The sequence below is a fragment of the Pinus tabuliformis genome, chromosome 4_2, assembly GCF_031772625.1.
Source record: "Pinus tabuliformis cultivar Carrire ecotype Pingquan chromosome 4_2, CPIR1, whole genome shotgun sequence".
NCBI classification, from domain to species: Eukaryota; Viridiplantae; Streptophyta; class Pinopsida; order Pinales; family Pinaceae; genus Pinus; species Pinus tabuliformis.
Window position 1 is genome coordinate 820,828,038 of NC_142304.1, and position 26,809 is coordinate 820,854,846.

At 37.5% G+C, this 26,809-nt stretch overlaps 1 protein-coding gene across 4 annotated transcripts in view; it reads left to right on the top strand.

Moving 5' to 3' along the window:
- LOC149172188 (actin-related protein 8-like) overlaps positions 1–26,809 on the top strand; it is a 593,626-nt gene that overhangs the window by 146,603 nt on the left and 420,214 nt on the right. For all 4 annotated transcript variants that reach the window (XM_089424239.1, XM_089424240.1, XM_089424242.1 and 1 more), the window contains one exon: positions 16,687–16,784. In XM_089424239.1, coding sequence (XP_089280365.1) covers positions 16,687–16,784 — 98 coding nt within the window. The remainder of the gene's footprint in view (positions 1–16,686; positions 16,785–26,809) is intronic.

Consider the following 26,809-nt stretch of genomic DNA (forward strand, 5'->3'; position numbering starts at 1 on the left):
CCCCGATCTGAGCGTTGTCGCGGTGCCTAGACATTTTTTGTGACAACATTTTTGGTGCTGTTGCCAGGGATATTTTATTCTCAACGTTTCAACGACATTTCGTCATCATCCTTCTCATTTCTCATATTTTTATTTGAACCGACAACGACAACATTTTTGGCACTGCTACCGGGGATATTTTATTCTTGGCGATTCAACGACATTTTATCTTCATTCTTTTCATATCATTTTTATCATTTTTACCGGCAATGACAACATTTTTGGCGCCGTTTCCAGGGACCGATTTATTGGGCCTTGGCTTTACAACATTCGTCTTTCATCTTTCTCATCTCTCATTCGAGCCGGCAAAGTCAACTCTCTTTGGCATTGCCACCGGGGACAGAGTTTTTTATGTCCTTGGTTTCTTCGACATTGTTTTAAACATTTCATCTTTTCCGCCATTCATTAGCTTGTCAAGCGGCACAACATTTCCTGGCGTCATTTGGTCTTTTCTTCACCCTATATTTCATCTCATTAATCATTTCATCTGCACCTTTAGCACCTAGATATTTCGGTTTGTTTCTTGTTTGGGTGGCGACTCCACTTCTTCCATTTAAAATTTCTCAAACAGGAAGCCCTCCCTTATATCCAGTTGTTTGTTGCCTTTTGGATCCTAGAGTTAGATTCATGTTCAAGTGGCGACTCGGCTTCTTTCATTTCTTACAAGAATTTCTACTAGAAGCTCGCTTCTTGTGGATCTCTTGATTTTCTTGAACAGGGGTCTCTCTCTATCATCCATTTGGTCCCTCATTATTCCTTCAGGCAATTCATCATGGATGATTCGTTTACCCCATGTCATTTTACTGATGTTTTCCATGATATTCCGAAAGTGGCCATTCATAAATTGTCCTTGTTCTTGGGTGGTGATTCAGTCGCTGTTAGAAAGCATCTATGTAGGTTTATTCATACAATGCTCATATATTGTAGTTCTCCCCAGTATCATCATGAAGATGTCAAAATGCATCTATTTTCCTTTTCTTTAGAGGGTGATGCTTTGAATTGGTTTAATAAGTGTCCTGAAGATTCTTTCGCTTCTTTACAAGACATTGTCAATGCTTTTCAAGATAGATATGGTTATCAAGGTAGCTCGCCTTGTGCCCCTAAAATTATGCAACAGAATGAAAGTGATCTTGTGAAGGATCCAAATGTCAATGAAAGATTTCAAGACAATTCTCCATATTAGAATGTGCTATCCACTTGTACCGTTGCAGATCAAATCCATGACAGTGGGAAAATAGGGACAAGTTGTCAAATCAGTGTTGGCAATGAAAGGGAAAATGATAAGCAAATTATAGAAGAACTAATGCCGCTGGTAAAAAATGTGGAGCTTAATCAAGAAAAATTTGTCACTGATTATGTCAAGGATATGAGAACTTTATACACCCACCTGGAAAAACGTGATAAGGAGATGGAAATCATGAAAATTAAACACTCAGATCACGTAACCGACATGCAAAGTCAGCATGCTAAGGAAATGGAAACCATGAAAGCTAATCATGACAGGGAAATTAATTCTATGCAAAACAAGTTGTTAGCCCTAGAGGAAAATATGACGATCATGGAATTCAATCATTCAAATCAAGTGACTGCCATGGAAGCAAGTTATCAGGAAGCAATAAGTTCGATTGAGAATAGATTGTCAACTATGGATGAAGAAATGACCATCATGAGATTCGATTATAATAATCAGCGAGGAAATCATAAGAAAGAGATAAACTATATGCGAAACTGTTTATTGGCCATGAAAGCAAAGAATGATAAAATTATAAAGGACATGGAAGTTGGTCAAATATCTCTTCAGAATAGATTATTGGCCATAGAAGAAAAGCATGTACCATGTATCGCAAATACAGATGGAACACATATCATCGAAAACAGATTAAAAATAATGGAAGTTAATCATTCTAATCAGATGTCCATTATTCAAAATCAAATAAAGGCTATGCAAGCTGATCATGTCACTCTACAAGAAAGACTCGTAAAAACTGAACTCAATAAACCGAAGTTAATAGTAAGATATGCCAGAGAAATGGGTTCATTACATAAAAGGCTAGAAGAGAGGAAATCACAGGTCTCGTCTTGTTGTAAATATCCCTAGAAAGAGGCTAACTCCATTAACGAAGATTTAACTAAGAATGACATGATCAAAGAAGAAATAAAAAAGGGTCAAGTTATAACTCATGATACCTGTGCGACTCATCCATCATTCTTGACAGAGTAGATGCAGAATGAAGAAAGACATGTCACGCATATCTTACATTCTTCATCTGAGAGTTTTAAAGTAGAATGTTCCATGTCATCAGTGATACAGCCTGCCACAAAGAAAAAACGCAAGAGAAAGAGAATGAGTAAGCGATTTGATGCACCAGATGATCGCGAACAGCTTGATTTTCAGATAGGAAAAAGTCCTATCGTATGCAGAATTGGACATGGCACATTCGAGAAATAGCTGATAGATTTTCCTGAAAGCAGGCAAATGCTCAGTATGCACTATATTGAATGCATCTGATGCCATGGGCATCTTTGTATTGTATTTCTAACCTTATGCCCCGTTATTTCAGTATTTCATTTTGTATTTAGATTTGTGTTTTTCATGTTTTTAGACTAGTTAATAAATGAGGAGCTTATATATTTTTTGTGATTAACGTTATATGTGATTTCTTGGATCGACGCTACTTATGTTATATTGTGTGTTGCGTGGATGCAGATTCTGGATTCTCACATTTCTCTGTTGTAGCAATGTGTCTCCAAGTAGAGCCAGATGTTGACCACTACATGTCAACGACCCATAGCAGTACACCCCATTTTTTCGCAAAAGAGATAGCACTTGATCGATGTGTCTGTGTTGTTCACCTATTATCATCAGCCTAAATGTCATGTTACAATGTAAACCCATTCTGCATGTATATGATGTAAATAGTCTCAGCAGATCTGTGTCATGTAATTGCCTAGGTAAACCTATTTTTCTAGTAACGATCTACATTCCAGGAGGTTTTTTTTCTTATCGATCCATTCTCGGATGGTCGGCAGAGTTTTCCTTTAGCTTTACCCCAAAGTCAAAATGAATTTTGTCACCAGGATCTTAGGCGAGTCCTAGTGTTATGGATCGATTCTATGTAAAAGTGATTTGGGAATAATCCTAACTATTTGGTTAGGTAATTTTATTACAAATTGCTTGATCTGCTAGATTATATTTTGGTGTCGCCAAACTGGGTAGTCTGTGAGGGTCTTTTGCAAATGGGTTTTCCTCCTTTAGATGTAAAAAATGCAAAAATCATGATGTAAAGTGCCTTAAGGGTTAGAAAAATAATTTATCCCCTCATAGGTTAATTAATTAATTTTTCTAGCCAAAATTAATTAAAATCTTAAGCCAGAAATTTAATTAATTATAGGTCTTAGGTAAATTTAAATTTTTCAAAGGCAAAATTCGTGGGTCCTTTAAAAATTAAATTTTAAGAGATACAGGGACTGAGGTTAATCGATTATTTTTTTAAATTTTATGCCTTTGGTCCCTATGGTTAAGTCAAAGTCAAAATTTTGAGGAAATTAATTCAAAAATTTAATTTTTGAATTAATTAAAATGCATTTAATTGAAAAATTCGAAATTTCCTCAATAACTAAAATTTCGACGATGAGATTAAAAGAAATTTTGATCCTCATCAATGGTCGAGATTGTTTGACAAGGATCACTCGAACTAGCCATTGGAAGATTTATCTTTAAATAGGAGGTCAGTTGTCAGTTGAGATGATCCGATCTCTGGATCGTGTACTAAGTTTTCAAGCTCTCTTGTATACTTTTTTGAATTAATGCAAAAGTCTTTGGGGTTTCAATGTACTTTAGTGTTCCTCTTCATGAATTTATGGTAACAATGTTTTAATTTCTGCTTAATATTATGTGAAAACTATCAATCAATAGCTCTCTTAGAATAATCTGAATATAGGTATCTTATTCAGTTTGTTGGATCTAGGGTAACATTTTTAATTTTGATTGAAGTAGTAGGTATCTCTATTTCTTCAGAATTTTATTGTTCTATTTTTCTACTTGATTTGATGATTGATCTAGTGTTTGCAGAAGATCTCTCAGGTCCTCATTGAGCGTTTGGGGATAGTTTTCAGTTGGATCAGCCAATTCTCAACACGTATTTTCTGAAGAGCCTACTTTATATAAGCCTCAGGATTTATCTAGCAATAATCATTTTTCTGTAGGGTGTTTTTGGGCTAGTACCTCTCAAAATTTCAAAATCTTTTAAATATTTTGTGGAAATTTTGATAGATCTGGCTATTAAGAGCCTTATATTATCAGATCTGAGAGCGGAGTTGGACTCATACTCCTAAGATCTCATAGATCTGTAAATTATTTGTATAGATCCGTAAATTATTGTATAGATCTATTATTTACTTGTGCAGATTTGAAATTTTGTAACACAATTTTGAATTTTAACACTTGGGTTTTTTGAGATTTTATCTATTTTTGTACATATTGGGTATTGGATTTTTCTCTTTTCACTTGTGCAGAAATAAATCTAAGAAATCAACCAAGTAAATCTTCACATCTGAGCTAGATCTAGACCCTGGAGGGCAAGATCTGGGCTAAAAGATTGTTTGAAGGAATAGATTTGAGAAATCAACCAAGTAAATCTTTAGATCTAAGCTAGATCTAGACCCTGGAGGGCAAGATCTGGACTCAAAAATTGTTTGCAAGAATAGATCTGAGAAATTAGCGAAGTGAATCTTCAGATCTGAGTTAGATCTAGACACTGGAGGGCAAGATCTAGGCTCAAAGATTGTTTGCAGGAACAGATCTGAGAAATCAACCAAGTAAACCTTTAGATCTGAGTTAGATCTAGACCTTAAAGGGCAAGATCTGGGCTCAAAGATTGTTTGCAGGAATATATCTGAGAAATCAACCAAGTAAATCTCCAGATTTGAGATTTTTCAAGAAGATCTGGGAGTTTTGAGACAGATCTAGGCCCTGGAGGGAAGTATCTTATCCCAAATCTTTTTACAAGGCCTGCCATTAAAGATTTTGCAATAAATATGAAGATCTGAAGCAAAATAATTTTTTTCAGAACAAGGGTTTCAAGTTTTGGGGCTCCTAAGCCCAGATCTGTCTTCTCCTAGCCCAACGCTAGTTCTATTGGGCCTAGTGCTAGCTCTCATTGGCTCTAGATTCCCTTGCTCTTTTTTTGATTTGAATATTTGATTTTCTGAAGCTAATCATTGGTGGGTTTTTTGCAGAAAATTTGGTAAAATTTTGTGTTTCAAATATTGAATTTTTTTATTTTTTTTGGCAACTTGGGCAAGTGATTTTCAAGGCCTAGGGCCTAAGGGTTTAATCTCTAAACCATCTTTTTCCTCACTATTTTCTACAACAGTCATATACCTTTCTAATAGTAGTGAAAAACACATTTAAGTGGTTTGAAATTAACTAAAAAATTGCTAAATACATTAATAAGTCATTTATGTTTGATGTGTATCAAGAATTTGGCCTAGATCTACATTTTGGGTCACCGTTATCTCTGAATAATTCTGTTTTTGAAGTCTGAAATATAACAGTGGAAAAATTTCATGTGGGTTAGCCTAAAATCAATTCTTAAGTTGTCTAATACATTAAGGAATTAATTTCTTGAGTTGGGTATTCATCATTAGGTTTATTTCATGATTTAATTGTTGGTTGTAGTAAGTATATCAGATCTGATATAATTCCAGAAATCACACCACAATACGCTGAAATTTTTTGATAATTCATGTGGGCAAGTTTGGAAAAATTTCGGTAAATTTTTGGCATAAAGATATCATTGATAGCTTACTGTTTTCATTGTCATATTGCTGTTGTCATAAAGTTTTTCTTACTGCTGTCCTAAAAATTAATTTCTGAAAATTAAGTACTCTATCATGGAATTGTGATAAAAAGCATATTCTTTGTTTCATACACTGAGTATTTTTTTGAGCATCTATTGACATTGATATCGAATTGCAAAGTTGTTTTTGGTCTCTTTGAGCTAAATTGTATCAAGAAGATTTGAAATAAGCTGGTGTTTTAACTATAGTATCTTCAAGAGTTTATTTTCTAAGTCTTCATTTTAAAGAAGGTGAGCATTTCATTTGGGTAATTGAGGGCTTTTGCGGCATAAGTGTTTTCCCATTCTTGAGTCTAACTTCATCTCATCTTTCGGTGCATTTGCATATAGGTTAACTTTGCATAAATAAAATTTACTTCCAAGGATAATCTTGGTCGATAGACAGATAGATCTCCATCCGTATTTTCTTGAGAAGCTTGTTTTAATAGTACTTAAAACGGTGACCTTGCAGTCGTCAGAGACACAGTTCTCTGCAGTGTAGGAGGCACCGGGTATGTTAAAATTTCAGGAGAGGTATTGTTAATCACACCTTAGTGTGCTTCCTCTGTTCTTCTCTCTACTAATTACTATGAAATCAGGCTCAACACAGAAAGGATTGGAGGGTTCACATTTAAATAGGCGTTTAACTAAAATTAACCAAAATTCTTGCATCTCACATTAGTTTTAGGATCTGCATTTCATATAAAATAGTCATTCATCTAAACAGCAGTTGTTAATTGATTACTTGGCCTTAATTTCCTTAGCAAGATTGTTGACTCCATAAGGCACTTGTATCAATTGTTTAAAATCTAATCAAATCCTATAAGACTTGCTAAATCTTAATCAAGTACTTGATCGCTTCACTGTCTCTCGAACTGGCTGGTTCCCAACTAGTTCTTCTTCATTCCACTTTTCCATAGGGTCTACCCCCCTTAGCCTGTTGTAGGGAGACAACTTAAACTGAGAGATTGGGGACTAGGGTGACAGCCCCCAATTTGAGTGTTGTCGTGGTGCCTAGACATTTTGTGCGACAACAGACCCCACCTTATACAGACAACTCATTGGGTCACTTATGTATCTGGTCAACTCCAGGTCAGACTTGTGTTACGCTGTCAACACCCTTAGTCAGTTCACGGTGGAACCAAAAAGGGTGCACTTGGCAGCAGCAAAACACATTCTTAGGTTTGTGCGTGGAACAATAAATTTTGGATTAAGGTACACCAAGGGCAATGATATCGAATTGAGTGGATTCACTGATGCAGATTGGGCAAGAAGTTCAATAGAAAAGACAAGTACCATTGGGTATTGCTTCAGTATTGGATCTGGGATGACCTCCTGGTGCAGTAAGAAGCAGAAGTCTGTAGCTTTGAGCTTTGTTGAAGCTGGGTGTATGGTAGCTAGCAAAGAAACATGTGAAGTTATATGGCTCAGGAATGCTTGTAAATCTATTTAGGAGAAGGATGGAAGCGACAAGAATCTTCTGTGATAATCAGGAAGTATCAAGCTCTCTGAAAATCCGGTATTTCATGATCGCTCTAAACACATCGATATTCGGTGTCACTTTATCGGAGACTATGTTCAGCGTGGAGCAGTACAGTTGGAGTACACTCCCACAGGAAATAAGGTGGCAGACATACTCACTAAGGCTCTAGGAAGAGCCAAGTTTGTTCAATTTCGAGAACATATGGATATGTTGGAAAATCCCTTTCAATAGAATGATGCAGTGTTTGAGAGGGAGTTGTAGTACAGATGCAGCAGTGGCAGTGTCATGGGCAACAGTAGCACAATGTTGGTGGCAGCAGCAGTGCAGAAAGGAGATGCTTCAGAAACAGAGTAACATGAAGGTGGACATTGTTGCTAGAGCACTTTCCTCGCTAAGAGGGAGTGTTAGTTTTTGGTAGCATCAGAAGTTCTCTAGCCTTGAAAATTGGTGGAGAGACTAAGGCACTTGAGTTCTAAAGAACCCAGAAACTGTTTGGTGAAAGTCTACCTGGATTGTATTTTATTAAAATAATTAATATTTTTAATGGAGTTCCTAAGTCTAAACTTAGGTAAATTAAAATATTAATGGGTATTAATCAAAATATGGATGAGAATGATCTAGAAGGCAAATCAAGTCATTTTTTAATCTTAGTTGTTGATTAGATACTTAATCTCGACCGTTGAAGACTCAACAAGAAAAGTATAAAATGGACGCTTGGGGTTCATTTGGAACAGTGTTGCAGGAATCGCCCCCCCCGGATCCAAAGGCAGAATCGCGGATCGGAGCGAATCGATCCGGAATCCCCAGTGGAAGCGCGGATCCGTTTTTGAGGTGGCGCGATTCCGGGTTAAAAAAACGATTCCTGCCATTTGAGGTTGCGGCCCCCCGGAATCGCGCATCCCTGGACGCAACCTTGACGCAACCTGGACGCAACCTTGACGCAACCTAGACGCAACCTTGACGCAACCTTGACGCAACCTGGACGCAACCTGGACGCAACCCACCAATATGACATCATTCTCATATAGGATTCCTAATACCATATAACTTGAGCATTGTAGCCTGAATATACGGTCTTACTGCTCTGAATACAATGTCAACTCAATGAATATACATTGAAAAAGGGCGGGTTGCGTGGCGCAACCGGAAGCGCAATCATCTACTGAACTGATGGATGCACTTCTATATATTCATATACTGTACCATCATACATAGGGATGCCATACATATTTGTGAGATTGATACACACACACACACATAAATATATACAACTGTTGAAGTTGAGGTCATGCATATACTGCTGTAATTAGAACATAGCAATACCATACTCAAGCTATTTGAGCAGTGATATCCATACATAATGCTAAGTGCATATAAGAATGAAGAAGTCTCTGCTTATAGGTTTATACCCATCATTGCCAATATTGGGAAGCCATACCAATATTGATCTATATGAGAAACGATAACATATATATGACTGAAGCAAGTGACATGTCCATATTGAATTGATGTCATGAACAAATGTCATAATGCAAAGAATCATACTGAAGCATATGCCAATGATCATATGACACTATTGGTAAATCATACCAGGAGCAAGAGCATAGCCATATAACGAACGTCCAATTATTCCAGAGGTGCAGTATCAAATTATCAATACATTGTGAGAGTAGATCTGAGAGACTTCCTTGTAAAGTCTGCAATTCTTGCTAATGTAGTTTGTTGCCCTTACCTTGCTTCAAATCACTGTGATCTTATGTCCAACTATGCTTCCACCTATGCTGATCTACTAGGTATTCAATGTACTGCTGGTGGGGCTTAAGGTTCCTCCTCAAGCCTCCTACAATTCACGGTTTTGCTACAGCAAGGTCTAGGTCTTCATATACATGAAAATATACTTGGTTATAACTGCACTGATCCTCAGGATGACTGTGGCCTGGGTAGAGGACCTTAACTAGGCCTTCACCCCCTCAAAACAGACCCCCCAAGCTGCTGTAGAAACAACCCTTCTTTGTGGCCTAGAGAAGAATGAGAATCTCCTTCGATGACAAGGAACCACCCCCCTTTACCTGTGCTGTTGCTTGAGATGACTGCAGCTAGGGCAGTAGGTCCCTTCTAGGCCTCTTGGCGCTCTCAAATCCTCCTCCTCATACAGCTGTAGCAGCACCTTCCTGCAGCCTTGTAAACAGAGACAAACCCTCCACAAAATAGCACAGAAAAAGCATCAATACTTCTTGACTTGTGGCCTGATCTAGCAAGTGAGATGCTGCCCTAAATAGTCTTGAATTAGCTCTCCAAGCCTCCTTGCTGGCTGCTTCCATTAAATGCTGAAGGAGGACTTTGCAATCATGGTTTGCATTTTCAAATTTGATTTGTGGCCTTCATGAGCAATTGAGCCCAGCTCTGACATATTCCCAAACTTGAATTCTAACAGTCCCTTGCTTGATAGAAACTTGATAACTTTCCTTGTGATTGCATTCCTTCTCTTGCTTGAGCTTGTCCTATGAAATTTTATAGGCATCAAGCAGTATCAAATTGATACTGATGTATGTTTGTAATAGCTAGAATATAGATGATTGTTGTACATACTAGTAACTACAATGGAATCATGGATGCCATATCTATCTTGATTTATGCAAAAATATGCATGTTTTCATGTCTTCTACAATTAATTTGGTATTTGGGATGTTTTTTTTGAGTATAAATGCAAAAAAATATAAAAAAATATATATATATAGCAGACGCTTCCGCGGACGCTTCGCTTCCTAGATTTTTGGAAAATGACGCTTCCGCGCTCCGCGCTTCCGCTTCGCGCTTCCGCTTCGCTCCCGCTTCGTGCAACATTGATTTGGAAACACATAGAGAGTTTGAGGAAATCAATTTTGTGAGGTGAGGATTTCTCAGGAGGAAATTCCACTGGGGAGATCTTGCAGCAGAGGGGAATAAAGAATCCGGGAGAAGGACCTTCTAGAAAATACAGAATGGAGAGGCGGAGAGAGCTTGCAGAGAGGCAGCGCAGTAGCCGGGGGAGCCGAGTCTGGGCCCATGCAGCCTTTACACAGAGCCAGAAGGGTCAGCGTAGAGCAAAAAATATGCTTGTCACGAGAACTGCTGGAACAACCGGAACTGTTGGGAACTATCGGAACTGTCGGGAACTGCTAGAATTGTTGAGAACTGCCAAAACAATCAGGAATTGTCGGAATTGCTGGAACAACTGAGAGAGCTGACGCAGAGAAGGTGACGAGGGATGACACAGAGCTAGCGCAAAAATAGTTGGGGTTAGCCAGTCTTGTGCCGGATCAGACAAAATTCTACAGGGTGAAGTGAGGTAAAAACTCACTCAAATTTTCTGCCAATATTTTCTTTGTAAAGGATTGCTAGATGAGCATCCTAGATTGTATTCAGATATTTACTGCCAATAATAAGAATCCTCAGATCTGCTGCACCGGTTTTCCCACATTGGGTTTTTTCGGGGACGATTGTCCAAAAACAAGTGTCAATGTGATTGTTCATATGCTGATGTTTCTCTTGCCGTTTAATTTTCAGTTCTAGTTTGTGAAGTCTGCAACTGAATTTATTTTGGTATTTACTAAAGTATTGGTAAATAACTTATCATAAATAAGTAGGAGAAATAAATCAATTATTGCAGCAAATTTTCACATATATCCTCCTCTTTTGATGTTTCTTGTTCCTTTTCTTCCTCTTCTTCACAGTCTATGTAGATTAATTTTTTCTCAACGCCCTTATGACCTTTAGTGTATCTTCTATCACGGCTGTAGAAAATCCCTTTTTCTCTTTTTTGCTTCAATTGTTGTGGTGTCAACCTTGTCGGTTGTGTACGATTAGGAGCAACAACACTCCCATCTTTATAGTTGTGAGTGGTAGACATTTCATAAGGAGTCTTGTTTCTAATAGCATTATGGACATCTATTCTTTACATATATAGCACATAGAACTGCATCAACCCGAAAAATCAATTTTACATTTTTGAAAAACATCATGGAGCGCACCATATTTAAGATTGTCCTATTCATTCTTTCAGCTACTCTGTTCTGTTGGAGATTATAAGGCACAATTGTTTGATGTTTGATCCCATGTTGGTAAAGATAGTTTTCAAATTCATTTAAAGTGTATTCTTTTCCATTATCAGTGCGAATAGAGACAATATGAGATTGTGCATCATTTTCAATCGATGTATGAAAGTTTTTGAATGTTTGAAAAGCATCAGATTTGTTCTTCAATAAATAAACCCAACATATTCTGGTGTAGTCATCAATAAATGTCATCATATATTTATTTCCATTTGCAGAAGGAACAGGCATTGGACCACATAAATCTGAATGAATGAGTTCAAGTTTTCTATGTGCTCTGGAATGTGAATCATGAAAAGACTGTTTGATGCTTTCCTAGAATGTAAGCATCACATTGCTTAAGTTTCCTAGGAATTGTAGGCAAACTAGTAACACCATTTTTCTTCAACAAGCCGAGGCTGTCATAGTTCAAGTGTCCAAATCTAGCATGCTATAATAAACTTGATGGAAATGTACCTTCTTCATAATGAGAATTGTATGAGAGATTTTATGCATGAATAGAGGTACCCTACAGCTTGAGAAGCCTTTCTTCTTCTATCCCCGTCATGACAAGTGAGTGGTCTGATGCTTTTCTCACTTCAAGCTTTCCATCAAACATATGAATGGAGTGTCCTTGCTGGCGGATGTGGACCAAGGACAAGAAGTTTCTCCTCAGCGGTGGGAGATATAGAACATGATGCAGAAGAAAGTCTGGAAGACCAGGCAATTTAAGCCAGATTGTGCCAAGCCCTGATGGCTTGAGTTTTGATTTGTCTGCAAAGTATATTGCTCCATCAACATTGTCGGTAAATTATTCAAAACAATCTCTTATAAAAGTCACGTGGCAAGTTGCTCCTGAATCAAGCAACTAATCATTTTTCCAAGAAGCAAGTAAAGCATTAAATAAGTCTTCATTTACTCCAATATTATAGTGTGCCATAACATAGTGAGCGGATTCAGGTGCTTTACCTTTCTCTTTGTCATTAGGTTTATCTTTGGGTTGGTTTCTTTCCTGCTCAATTCTTTCCCAAGGCAACTTGCATGTTGATGCATCATGTGATCCATCTCTTTTGCAGCGTATGCAGTGCAAATCTGACTTTTCTCCTTGAGAGTGTCTACCCCCCTCTTCCTCTTCCTCTTCCTCTTCCTCTTCGACCACCTCTTCCCCTGGAAGAATCTTGAGCAAGATTCTTCTCTCTATGTGCAAGACAGACAGCGTCTTCAGAAGACCGAGGAGTTGTCTTCTTTCCAAAAGCTCTCTCTTTCAGCAAATTTTTTTACAAGGGAGTCAAAGGTAATATCTTTGAGGTTTCCATTTGCTTGAAATGACTCAAGATAATTTGAGTAAGTGGGATAAACTTTAAAGTGCCTTGAGAAAAGATATCAAAGGAATGTCCAGTTCAACATTTGTGACTTTGGTATCATGCATAATAGATTTTACTTCTGATGCAAGAGCAAGAGGATCATCATTTATTAATTCAAGGGTGAACAATTTAATCACGAGTTGAACAGCTTCAAGTGCAGAGTGTGAGTCATAGAGTTCCTTCAGTTTTTGTAAGGCTTTGAAAGCATTTAAAAATGGCGAAATATGGTGACTCACCTCTTCATTTACTGATGTTGCAATCAATGAATAAGCCTTGTTGTTCTTATTTTCCCAAATGACGAATTCCTTGTCTAAGGTAGGCTGTTTTGGCTCTTTGTCTTTGTCTCCAACACACACTCCTTTCCACAGCTCATTAAAAATGAGAGTGTGTTTGATTTTCTACGACCATTCTGGATAGTTCTCCTTGCCAGTGAGAACCACTCCCACAATAGATATCAGTGAATTTTTTTTTTTTTAAATTTACCCTGCTGCCAATATATAAAAAATGCACTTCTGGTATATTTAAAAGACAGAGGTAGTATGGTTATACCGGACAATGTTATATATTATATATAAATATATAATATATATGGAGTAGTATGGAGGAGCGTTGTATATATATATATATATATATATATATATATCGGAGTAGTATGGAGGAGCGTTTAGGATAGTCTCCAACCAGACAGCGTTATATACCAAACAACCAAGCAACGTTATATACCATGGAATATGAAAACAACGTTTATATGGGATATGAGAGCCAAATAGTGTGGATACAACATATATATGCCAAAACAATACTTAAAAGCAATGCACAACAGTTATATATATGAAAACAGCGCATAGAGGTCAGCGTTATATATGAAAACGACGTGGGAGACAACAGAAGAAGCAGATGGCATCGTGAAGAAGGAGCCCCTCAAGTTCATGTCATGGAACGCAAACAGTCTTTTACTGCGACTCAAGAAGAATCGAACTGAGATCGCTAATTTCATTCAGCGCCTTGACCCTGACGTTATTACGATTCAGAAGTGTGGATGCCTGCTAGAAATTTGTTGAGCTCCTTATCGTTTCTGGTAGCTAGCTGAATGTGTCGAGGTGATATCCTTCCAACCGGAAATTGCAGGCCAGACTTATGAAAATGCAAAGACCGCATGTTCAATGGAGTGTTGGTAATGTGAGCGAGGCTGAGGGAGAGGGTCGACTATTAGCGCAGATGTGTCAGGCCAGGAGATTTGGCAATAGAACCTGCATAGGCCACCACAACGAAAAGCTTGGGAACGGTGACGGTTCAACACTCCATCCTGACACATGACAGAGATGGCTTTTAGTCTGCTCAGTAGTAGGATGCTCAAGAGGGAATACAAGAACAATTATGCACAGCTCAGAGAGCGCAGACAATGATTAAAAAATACCATATGGCAGAGAGCCCAGAGAGCGCAGAGAATATGGGAGAGAGCGTAGAGAATAGAGGGACAAAATATGGCAGAAAACTGATACAAGGAGTTACAACACAAAAGCTAATTTTGGGAGTTGGCTCTGATACCATGTTAGACCAGGAGATAACTCCTCAAATGTAATTGCATTATTCATTTAGGTTGTTCATTATTATATACAAGAGGGAGTGACTATTCAGTTCATCTCCCGATGAACCTCCATTTCCTCTATTATTTATTTACACTAATTACAGTTGTTCACCCAATCCCTATGATTAGGTGTCAACAAATCGATTTCCCAATAAAATCAAATGCTCAACTGATTTTTTGGTGTATCTTCTCCAAGCCCCATTGACTTCTTCTTATAATCCTCTGTTGAGATTTCAACGACCACGATTAAATGTTAATCAATGGCTAGGATTGACTAGAAATTGATCCATGTACTTTTCTAGAACATTCTCACCACGAGTTAATTAATTATGATTAATTAATCCTATTTCCTAAGTTTAGACTTAGGAAATACTAAAAATTGACTAATAAATCTAATTAAGTCATCTTTAGGTGGAATTTGCAGAAAACATTTCTGGGTATTGGAGAATACATGTATTCTAGCCTCCCCACCAAATCTCGTGGCTAGAACACATCCAATGCTACAAGAACTAACAAGCTTGTGCGTGACTGTGTCCCAAATGAGGTCGAATCTGCTTCTTTATATATCCTTTCCAAGGGGTCGAATTCCCTTTTTTAGGATGACTCGTAGCTGCTAGGGTCGACTTGTACTTTGGAGGTTTCCAAAACTTTTTAGACAAAATAATTTTTTTACAAATTACATTTTGCCCAGAAGGGTCTTATAAACATGGTGTTGACTCCCTTGACTCATGACAATAAATCCTATGACCTAACAAATCATGGAAGCATGAAGAACATGCTTTTACCTAGAAGACCATCAATAAGAAGCATGAAACCCATGCTTTACATCAATAAATTTTCTTTTTTCTTTTGTTTGTTACATAAGATATACAATTGAAATGAGTGCAATAACAATTATGAAGACCGAAACTAGTTACATTTCCAACACAGCCCACCACTTGGGTACATTGCCCACAAAACCACATTTCTGTGGGTCAACTCCACACAAACCTAGTACCAGAGAGATTGTGGGAGTACCTCCCAAGCTACACATCTCAACATGTGCTAGTGCCTTGTGCACTGAAAGGAGGAAAATAGTGAGTAGGGCTCATAATGTACAGAGGGAAGTGAAAAATATGGAATGGCGAAAATGGGACCACGCTATCAAAATCGAGGTTTCCCAAGTGGTGCTCTTTCTAAAGCTATAGGCCAATAGGGGATATCCCACGGGACTAGGATTGATGATTAACCCCCCATTAAAGGCGAAGGAACAAAACCACAGTTAAAAGTTAAAACCCTTTCTTCTTCCAAGTCACCTAGTAATCCATACCAAAATGCCCAAATGAAAAAAGGCATAAGCACCCAATTGCACCATGAAAAACATACCTTTTGGGTTGGATTACCCACCTTCTAACATGTGCTCTTGAAAAATGGGTGAGGAAACATACAGCTGATGTAGGTGGTGGAGATAAACTGGCACATCACATTGGCTACAAGGTGGTTTTCAGGGGCTGTTGTCTGCTGGCTGGAAGGAGATGATTAAGAGAAGCATTCTCGTAGGGGTACCCACTGTTGGTGGGTAACACAGTGCAAATCAATTTAATGCATATTACTGGCTGATTTTTATATCATGGCCAGTACAATTTGCATTTTGGAAGTTTCATTGGTTTTCCAAGGTCACACTTTGTTTCCAAATTGCATAGGGATTCCCCCCTAAAGTTAGCAAGAACTAACTCAAAGTGTATTCAATGTATAAGGTGACTATACTTTCTCTAGTTGCCTTGGAACTGTTCCAGTTTATAGCATTAAAATGTAGTTAACTAGTCCATGTAATTGGTCTACTTGGGTAACCTACCTCAATCTAACGGTATGGTATCATATTGATATTTGACATCTATTAATATCTCCACCGTATTCCATGTTTATTTTATTTGCATTTGCAATTATATTGTTTCCTTAAGAAACCTAAAACTATTATAAAGAATACCAAAACTAGTATAGAAGCTGCTTGTATAGTCTTTGCCTTATTGTCATTGTTGAAAAATCCACCCCATAGTTAAATTCTTGTGACTATAACTTTATGCTCCAAATCATACCCAATACTATCAATCCTCTCTGTGTGCAAGCTTGATGTTTTGGCCAAGTTGTAGGCAATGATATTCATTGTTTAGAAACAATATAATTAGGAGCTTTAAAATATTGAATTATAGGCATAATATGCTTCCATTTTTAGTAAATGGTTGGTTACGTGTGATTGTTTTTGGATATTTTATAGAAATAGTATTAATTGTTCTGTACATTTTGGTTCCATTTATCATTTCAGATACAGAGTCTGTTAATGCAGCTAGGCAACAATTACGAGAAGAAATATATACAGTATTGTTTGATATGAATGTACCCGCTGTATGTGCAATCAATCAGGTATGTAAACCTGTGTTGGTTTCCTTGCTTATTTCATTTACTATCTAAATTTTGTTAGACAATAAACTAATATTAAAACACCACATTTTAGATTTTTCCTATTTTGTTACTAAAGGACAAGTTCATGGAATTAACCTTTGATATATGAAAGCATTGATAATGATGAAAATTGTAATAGAAACAATGCAGCCACAACTAGACAATTAAGAAATATACTTCAACGGGAAGCAAGAAACGTTTCTCCATATTTCCACTAGGAGTTGGGATTCAAATATGTTTTCTTTTTGTTCAATACCAAAGATGATGCCTAGACATTGTGAGTTCATGGGTTTATGATTAATTGTGGAAGGCATAGTTTAATGGATTGGTGATAGGTGCACTATAATTTGTGAGTGGAGTTCCCTTCTCTGCCCATTGACCTTTGGTTATTTGTGAATTTGTTTTCCAGTCAGTTTCCTAAGGTTCCGATTCCATATGGGTGGCATAATTTGTTTTATGCTAGCCCAAGGGATTGCATAAAAGTTGTTCTAAAGAAGAAGTTGCCTCCATTTATCTCTACCATAACATTAGATGGTGTTTGGAAACACAGGTTTTGTTACGTATCCAATTAGCAGGGTTGTTAAGGTCCCAACAAGTCACATCCATAGAAGATCACACTATGCCCAATTTGCAAAAAGGTAGCTAATTCACACTTTCTTTTGAAGAGGTCAAATTACGTTTGTGTGATGATGAAATGAGAAGTGAGGGGGAGGCTCTATTTATATGAGCCTTCTCCCACTCACTTTACAAATAAAATGACTAAGAAACTGTAACGAACAAAGTTCGTATACTCGGAAGAATGTTCTAATACCACTGTAATGAAAAAGGTTTATATACGCAATAATTTTCAGAATACTTCGAAGACAAAGACATTCATTGTAGGACAAGTAATGTATATTAAATATTATATAAAAGGATTGATGAGATGATTACAAATGAGGGTGAGTGCTTGCTTATATAGCCTAGGCAGATACCTCTTCACCAACGGTCATGTCCTAGAGACATGCCTCTTCACTATTAATTAATTAATTAATCATTAATTATTATTATTGTTATTTACATTATTTGTATTTATTTTATATACACTTTATTCATAAAATTGCCTTTATCTTCAAAAGACTTTGTCCCCAAAGCTCACTGATAAAAGGGTTTGATCTTTTTTCCCATTTCAAATATCTTCTTGTCTCGGAATTTTCATCTTCGTTGATACAAGACGATATGATCCTTTGAGTGATAAGTAAAATTGTCAAACTGAAAAGGGATCTAACCATCCTAGAGTAATATTTTGTAGAATATTCCGATCACTGAAAGTTTGTAATGAATTGGTATCATAGGATTCGATTTTGCAAACTTCAGTATTCTTTGGAACATAAATTGGTTGTTTTCATTTTGAGTCATACAGATACGCGGACTGATTGAATTGTGTGCTCTTCTGATTCAGATGTCGATAAGGAATTCTTTTGGTTTGACTTCCTCTTATCAAGTGTGGAAATTTTCTGATTTACTTCAAGGATTGAGGTTGTTGAGTTGGTTACAAAATCTTCACTTGGAATTTCCATTGTTTGAATTGCAACATCTGAATATGTTTTTCCTTCAACTGGTTTGTTATTTTCTTGAGTTGTGATATTGATTGGATCAGTGTTCGTATCTTTTTCTTCAACTTGGACTAAAGACTTCGACACTTCTTTCGTGATAAATTCTTCTAATTTGTTGTTCAATGATTTCTTATCATTTTTAAGTTTCTTAATTTGAGTGAGTAGACTCTGATTATGATTTTTGAGCCGTAAGAGTTCCTCATTTTTTGAGTCGACTTTATTTTGGCATTCAAACTTCTCATCTTTTAAACACTTAATTTGTTCTAATATTTTTTTATTAAGGTTCTTTAAGCGTAAATTTTCCTCTTCTTTCTCTGATAAACTTTCGTTGAGCTTCTTGTCGAAACTTTCATTTTCTTGTTCTAACTTGTGCTTCTTAGTTTTACACTTTTTGACTTGTGCAAGTAGTTTTTGGATATGATCTTTTAAACAAGAATTCTCTTTGTTTTTATTGGATATGACCTCCTCAAGCTCTTTTTGCTTCTTTGGTATTGTGTTTTGATTCTTTTGAGGTATTAATTTTGTAATATCTTTAAAGTCTTCTGAAGAAGACATTATCGATTCTGACTTCATTGTCATGTCTCGAAATGTGATCATCCTTCCCTTATAAGAAAACATCAATTTTTTTCTCTATGTTTAACATGAGTGTACCCAATTCTTTAAACCAAGGTTGACCAAGAATTATGTCAACCTCTCTGTCATACATGGTTACAACACGAAATTGAGATACGTACTCATAATGATCTATTGTCACTTGTAAATCATTAATTTCATATTTTTTTACCAAAAATATCTTTTGTTTCGCCTACATTGACATTTGAGATTAATAGTTGATTCGCCAGATTAACGTTAATGTAATTTTCATCATTGCTTGTACTGATAACGATATTAACTTTTTTCCCTTGGATGTTCCCTTTTAATGCAATTATTTTGTAATCCGTGATTGAAAAACCTTTATAAGAAATCTTCCTTCCTTTATTTTCGAATTAGACTCCATTTTGTGTTTGTCACGATGAACTTAGGTTTTTAAAGTAATCTTTTTTTAAATAATATTTTTTCTTTTCTTTTTTCTCTAAATTATATATATATTTTTAAAAATATTATAATAGTTTCATGTATATATATATATATATATATATATATGATGATGATGATGATGATGATCTTTTTATAAATAAATGGTGGATTTGAATTATAATAAAATGTTCCTTTTTTACTTTCCCAAATAATCTCATGTCTAACTAAGTGTATGGAATTTTTTTACTTTTTGAGTCTCTTTGAAAAGTCACACCCACAAATGAAGCATGGGTATTCACCTTCACCATAGATATTCACAAGAGGAAAATAATCATTGCTTTTAAAAACAAAATAAAAATAAAAAGATAAGGCAACGAGAGTGGGTATACAAAGATAGTGCGGTGGATATGTAGTAGCGCAGTGGTACTTGGCGCATGACAGACATGAAAAAATGGCCTGCTGAGAAGAGCAAGTATCTGAAACTTGTAGTCCTTATGACCTGATAGCACAAATGTACGCATAGATTGGAGATGCGCTGCAAAAGTTATAGTTAACGAGATGGAGGGTGGCGTCAATGGAATACTTAGCAGTTGCAACAAGCGGTGATGGTGGTGGTGGTAGAGTAAGATGAAGACGTGCAGAGCCATAGTCTGATTGATTTGTAGAGTGGGCAGCGATAATGGAAGGTGGCTATGTGACTGTGTGAGGCAATCTGTCAGTGATTGCAAGGTTGCTTTCCATTGCAAATTTGGTAGCTAGTGGCGATCAATTGGGTGGTGGCGGTCGAAGATTGTAGTGGTGAATGCTAGCAGCGGTGACAACTGGTGGATGAGCAGCGACCTGGAGAGGAGGTGGTGGTGGTGGCCCGACGATTGATTCAGGTTTTTTTTTATTATTATTATATATATATGTGTGGTTTTTAATATTTTTGTTTTGATTTTTTTTTCTTGCCCATGGTGTACATTTGCAAAACATTGACGTTTGTGTTCTTTCATAAGTTTCAAGCTCTTCATCAACAGAAAGGAATTAGAGCACCTATGGTCCTAGTTATTATGTGAAGTGCAATAGGTTGGGCTCACAGAAGGCAGAGGATCTTGTTTATGTGCACTCCAACCTTCGCCTTGCATCTTGTAGGGGTCCAGAATACAACAGTGGTCCTTCTAAAGAATGGGATGTGGATCCAGCAAGTTCTGATTTGGATCTCTCTCTTGCTGCCCCGAATATTCAAGTGCAGCCTGGAAGTGGAATTGTCCCATCATCTTCTTCAACACCACCATCCACTGTTGAGCATGCTTATGCTTCTATTTTTGATGAGGGTTAGTCTTTTGTCTTTATAGTTCTTGCAGCCTCATAGTCTTTATCGTATTTACAACCTCATATATATAATAAAGATTGATTTTGAGATTTGGATATATAATAAGGGTTGATTTTGGATATTCCGATATTGCTATTTTTATTATGTGATCATTCATGAGTAAACGTGATGTAAATTTAATCATAATGTTTAAACTTTAAATGTAATAAATTATAATGTGTCATGTATGCTTTATGATTGCACATAACATTTCTTAAATGTCCTAAATTCTACAATATATATATATATATATATATATATATATATATATATCGCGTTTCCCCATTTCCAAAATTTGGGGGGGTCATGTTTCGTACCCGTGCCCGTTTCGAAAACTCATACCCGTTTCCCTGTTTCGTGCAACTTAGGTTTATGGACAAATTGTCAAGGTCGGCTAGCAATCTAATGTAGGCTCAGAAGCCCAAAAGACACGTTTATTCATCCTCAACATTGCATATAAACAGAAGGAACTTCTTCCTCATTTGCTCACTCATCTTCACACACATCTCTCTCTCCTCATTTGATTGGGTACGGATTTCTGGGTAGCCTCTCTCTCCACACGTGCGAAGAAGATTGTAATTTTCTGTTTGGGCGTTGACTGAATTGCAGGAGGGTTTGACCAGCGTTGACTGGGCAATTGTTGACTTGATTTGACTGCGTTTTTCTTGAGGATATTTCTGTTTGGGTAGGCCGCATTTCTGGGCACAAAAATCGAGGCAATCCGAGTTGTTTGACCAACGTTGATTGCAGAAGGGTTTGACTTTGTGTTGACAAAGTTTGACTAAGTTTTTCATGACTGTTTTGGGCTGATTCAGATGATTGTTGGAAGCCGAGTTGACTGGGTTTGACTGAGCTGTTTTGTAGGATAAATTCTGCCCTGTTGACTAGTGTTGACTTTCTCATTAGGGCTTCCTGTGGCTGTTGTTTGACTGGACAGATTTGACTTCGATTGAGCAAGTGAATTTTTCATATTGTGCTCTCTCTCTGTGCTGGACTTTTGAAGAATAATAAGAAGACTTGATCAAAGGGTTTCCCCACATTGGGGTTTTTCCTAGCATCCGCCAAATATTGTGTTCTCTTGTCTTGGCTTGTCTTCTACTATTTTTATTTATGTTCTATTTTCATTTACTATTATGTTCATGTGATTGCTAATGTGGAAATTGATATTGGGCTAATAAGAAAATTGAATTAAATTGCTCTAAAGCATAGAACATACCATTGTTATCTAAAATTAACACTTATACATCATGGTTTTACCCCTTGAGCCCCGAGCAATTAATAAAAGAAAATCATAAAAAGGCAAAAGGCATATAAAGAAGGGTGGAAAAATCAAGGTCGGAGCACCTCATGTGTGAAAATTCTTCAACTGGAACCCCTACTGCAACAATTGAATATATTACTCCTATCTGTTAAATTCCTTTAAACAAATTACTTGTAGTTTCCTACGGCAAATATCGTAATACATACACTGCAACCATCACTTAATTAAATATTATGCGGAAACAAGAAACTGAGCAAGAAAGAAAATACAACACAATATACACCGTTATTTTTGGACAAATGTCCCCGGAAAAACCCAATGTGGGAAACCCGATGCAACAGTTCTAAGGGTTTATTATTATTAAGAAATAGCAAATTCTGAATACATCTCTGAATACCTCTCATGTTATTCAGTTACAGAGAGAGAAATACTGGCAAAAATATTTGTGAGATTACCTCACACAGTCACTGAGAAAATCTCGGCTCATCCGGATACTGAATGAAGTGCCTCTCGCAGGCCCTACGTTGCTCTGCGCCGTCCTCATGTAGTCTTTGAGTCAACCTCTCTAGGATCTGCGTCACCCAATCTGTTGAAAGATTTTTTGCCTGGAGTCTCTATTTGCAGCCTCCCGGTCTCACACCCTAGCTCCCGGCTTTTGAAACTGACTCTCCTCAGCAAAATCTCAGACTCTTTCACCCTCTACGTTGCCTCTGCGTGGCCCTAGATTAGCCTCTGCATCTGGGCTACTAGATCACTCTCTTCCTCTCTTTGCTGATGATTCTCTAGCTGATAGGATCTCTCTCTCTCTCCGGATGCCATCCCTGCCCCGCAACTACAAGAAATATCCTCCATCCAAATTTCCTCCTGAGAACTTCTCACTTCAGAAATTCAATCTCTTGATTTATTGGTGTGTTTTCCAAATGACCCTCGAGCCCCTTCTTATATCTTTCTATTGGACAACCAACGGCCTAGATTCACTCCTAATCAAAGGCTCAGATCATTTTGGCTTGATCTTCATCTTCTTCTAGAATTTACACCCACAATTAGATTAATACCAATGTTTTTAAAACCGGAACCGGTCTAACAGGGATTGGTTTGGTCTGAACGAACCGGTTTTTAAAAAATACATTAAATAATTAATTTTTAATGAAACAAAACTATTTTTAAGATTTAAAACCATGATCACCAGCCAATACAGACAAAATATGCAAAGTTTGCTCATTTATATACCATGTAAAGGTGAATATATCAAAATGGCACCGAGTGCAGTACATATCATCGACAAAATAGCAAAATACATAAGCAATGAGGCTTTAAATGGCCTATAAAGTCCAAAAATAATGCTGCAAGCTATGAAGCCATTGGCCTACTACAAGTCTACAGTGTACACATGATCAATCATCAAGTTCATCACCACTATTAGCCACAAGATCATCATCAGGAGATACATAGACATCATCTTGTTCAGAGTCTGAGGATGCCCCAGCCTGATCTGCAACCTCAGTATCAATGCCACCAATAACAATAGAAGTGGACCTAATGGAAGCATGAGTTTGTCGACCTGTACGACTAGTGCTTTCCATTGGTTCTTTGCCTTTCCTTGATGCCGCTACTGATCCTGGTTCTGATGCCGCCACATAATCTGCTTCATCCCCCGCTAAAGCCATGTCGATATCAAAATCAACCTCAAACACAAGTTCTTCAGTCTCCTCCACCAATTCTGATGTTGGATCAATATTGTCCAACATAATGGGATCTAGATCAGGTGTTTTTCTCATCATTTGGTTCCTCCTTAGTCGAAGGTTGTATTGCACGAAAGTAAGATCATTTAACCGTTTTTGTTCCATACGGTTTCTCTTCTTCATGTGTATGCACTCAAAAACAGACCAATTGCGCTCACAACCTGAAGTACTACAAGTTTGACTGAGGACTCTAACTGCAAACCTTTGTAATTGAGGGCACTGGCCGCCAAATGACTCCCACCAATTTGCTGCAAAGAAAAAGACACTAATTAGTAACTTAGTTTATAATTTGAATTGTAAAGAACGTAAACAATTTTAACTTGAAAAGAAAAACAAATTGGAAATTGGAATTGCTTACCTGGTTGGTCCACATCTCTTGCCATCTTTGCCAAGTTTTTGCCAAAGGTACCACCTGCCATAGTGAAAACAGTAAGTTGTCTATGTATTTCCAACTGGTCTGCATGGGTAGGGACCATGCGCTCCAAGCAATCAATCAATCCAGCTCTGACCTCCCCATCATGTAGATCTCCTAGCCGATTTTTATAATGATACTTTGGGTTCAAAAAATACCCAGTTGCATGTATAGGACATTGGAGTTGATTGTTCCATCTATTATCAATGATCTCCCATATACGGCCATATTTAGCTAATCTGTCCTTGTAAGTTGCCCGTATCTGCTCCTTTGCCTGATCCATAGCCTCATAAATGTAGCCCGTGGCCAATTTTTCCCCATCCACCATCCTTAGCACCTTAATAAGGGGCTTGGTAATTTTCGCAAGCTCTACAGACCTTTTCCAAAACTGTCTAACACTTTCTTTTTGGTGTCTTTTCCATTTGGTCTACGAGCCCACCGAGATTCAGACGATTCTTCAGAGAAAACATTTTCTGCAAGTTTTTATGTTGACCATTGAGACATTGCAACGTGAGGAAGTGAGTTGCAAATGTCGTAATTGCAGGCCTAACAAGCTCTTTTCCCCCAGTGTTTTTCCTCATTAGGCTCAATACCCATGAGTGGTTGTAAATGTATTTTGTAATGCACTTGGCATGCTCTACAGTGTTTTTTACCTACTCCACTTTGCCTATATCCTCAAGCATGAGGTCTATGCAATGTGCAGCACATGGAGTCCAAAATATGGTCTTATATTTGGTCTCAAGCATCTTTCCAGCAAGAAAATAGTTTGAGGCATTATCGGTGATGACATGCACAACGCGCTGCTCCCCAACTTCCTGAATAATGTTATCCAAAAGCTGAAATAGAATGGCTGCATCCTTCACCTTATCAGATGCATCAACTGATTTCAAAAACATGGTTCCTTGAGGGCAAGAAACAAGGAAATTAATGATAGTGCAGTTCTTTCCATCGGTCCATCCATCTGACATGATGGAACAACCTGTTTTGAGCCATGAATCTTTAAGCTCAACCAAATACTCATCAATGGAAGATATCTCTTTTTGCAAAAGGGCTCCCCTCAAGTCATGTATACTAGGGCCTTTGAAGCCTTTTCTTGCAGCTATAACATAGTCCCACATAGCTTGGTAATAAGGTGAGCGAGCAGCATTAAATGGGATATCTGAATCATACCACCATCTAGCAATGTATTGATGAGAAGTTTCTTTGCATTGTTTTTTCCAATGTTGATCCAAAGTGAGTTGACAACTTGGCTGGGAGGAAATGGGATTAGAAGAGGCAATGTTGGCAGAAGATGAGAAAAAACTTTGGATGCTTGTTCTCTTTGTTCCTTTTGATGGTTGGCCACAAGAAGGATGAAGATAGTGAAAGGGGTCATTGGTGGAAGGGATAGAAGTTGAGTCTTGAATCTCATAATCATCATACCCACTCTCTTTCATGGCTTCTAATAATTCCCTCTTCCTTGCAATGTCATCTTGGATGGCCTTCTCCCTAGCCTTATCCTCATAAAACGTTTCAAGCTTGGAAATGTATTCTGCCCTAATAGGACCTAACAATGCATTTGGTGCACCACATGGCGTTACTTGGCCTCTTATCGTAGCCAAGTGTTTTTTCAATCTAAGAATACCCCCACATCCAATAGATTTATGGCATAATTTGAATATCATTTTTCCATCAATTACATCACAATGAGCCCATGCACTGTCCTTTCCTTTTGGAGCCATGTTTTGATCCAGGTGGACATTGGTGGCCACCCACCTATCCGATTTTGACCCCCACAACTGTCTCTGTTAGTTTTTCAATTTTCGTAATTATAGCACAATTTATTATTTTTAGCAGTTTTTTGGGTCTTGAACTTCCGCAGCCGTTTTGAGGCCCTAAACGACGTTTTTTGGGAAATCTGGGAGCAACATGCATCCATGTACTAATGTTACTCTTCCCAAAGTTGTAGTGCTCGAATAGATCTTTCTAACGAGCTATTTTACACGTCAAACGAAGATCGGGTGCCAAAGTTACGACCCTGGGAAGTTGATGTACCAACTTAACCAAAACGGGGCCCACAATTTGGCGTTTCATCTTCTAGGATTAGGTTTTGGGATGTTAAGGGTTTTCCATTGTTTCTCAACAATAAATATGCCTTCGAATCTCATTGTAAGACAATTCAGAGGCATGTAGCCACCACATCTCTTCTCAATGATAAGCTACAATCGCCCTAGCTGGTTTATTTCCATTTCTGTTTGTAAGCATATTTCAGTATTTTACATTAGTGAAATGAAGTATTATTTCTATTGCATATCTGTGTTTATGGTTATCTCTGTAATTTGTTGCGTTCCTATCTAAATCCAGATAAATGGAATCAGAGCGGTTTGCTTTTTCTCTGTTTTTCTTTGCATATCCCCAACGAGGTCAGGATATAAGGAGTTAGGGCTTGAACTGATCGAACCTTTGCAAGATCAGCTTCGCAAATCCTAATGGCCTCCCATGGCGGATGAAAAGAAAGATGAGGGGGTAGGAGATCCTATCAAAATCTTGCTCGAGGAAGCCCTCGAGTGACAAAGGAACGCGATGATGGATAGTTTTGCCTAGATCCTTCAGCGGCTACCTAGAG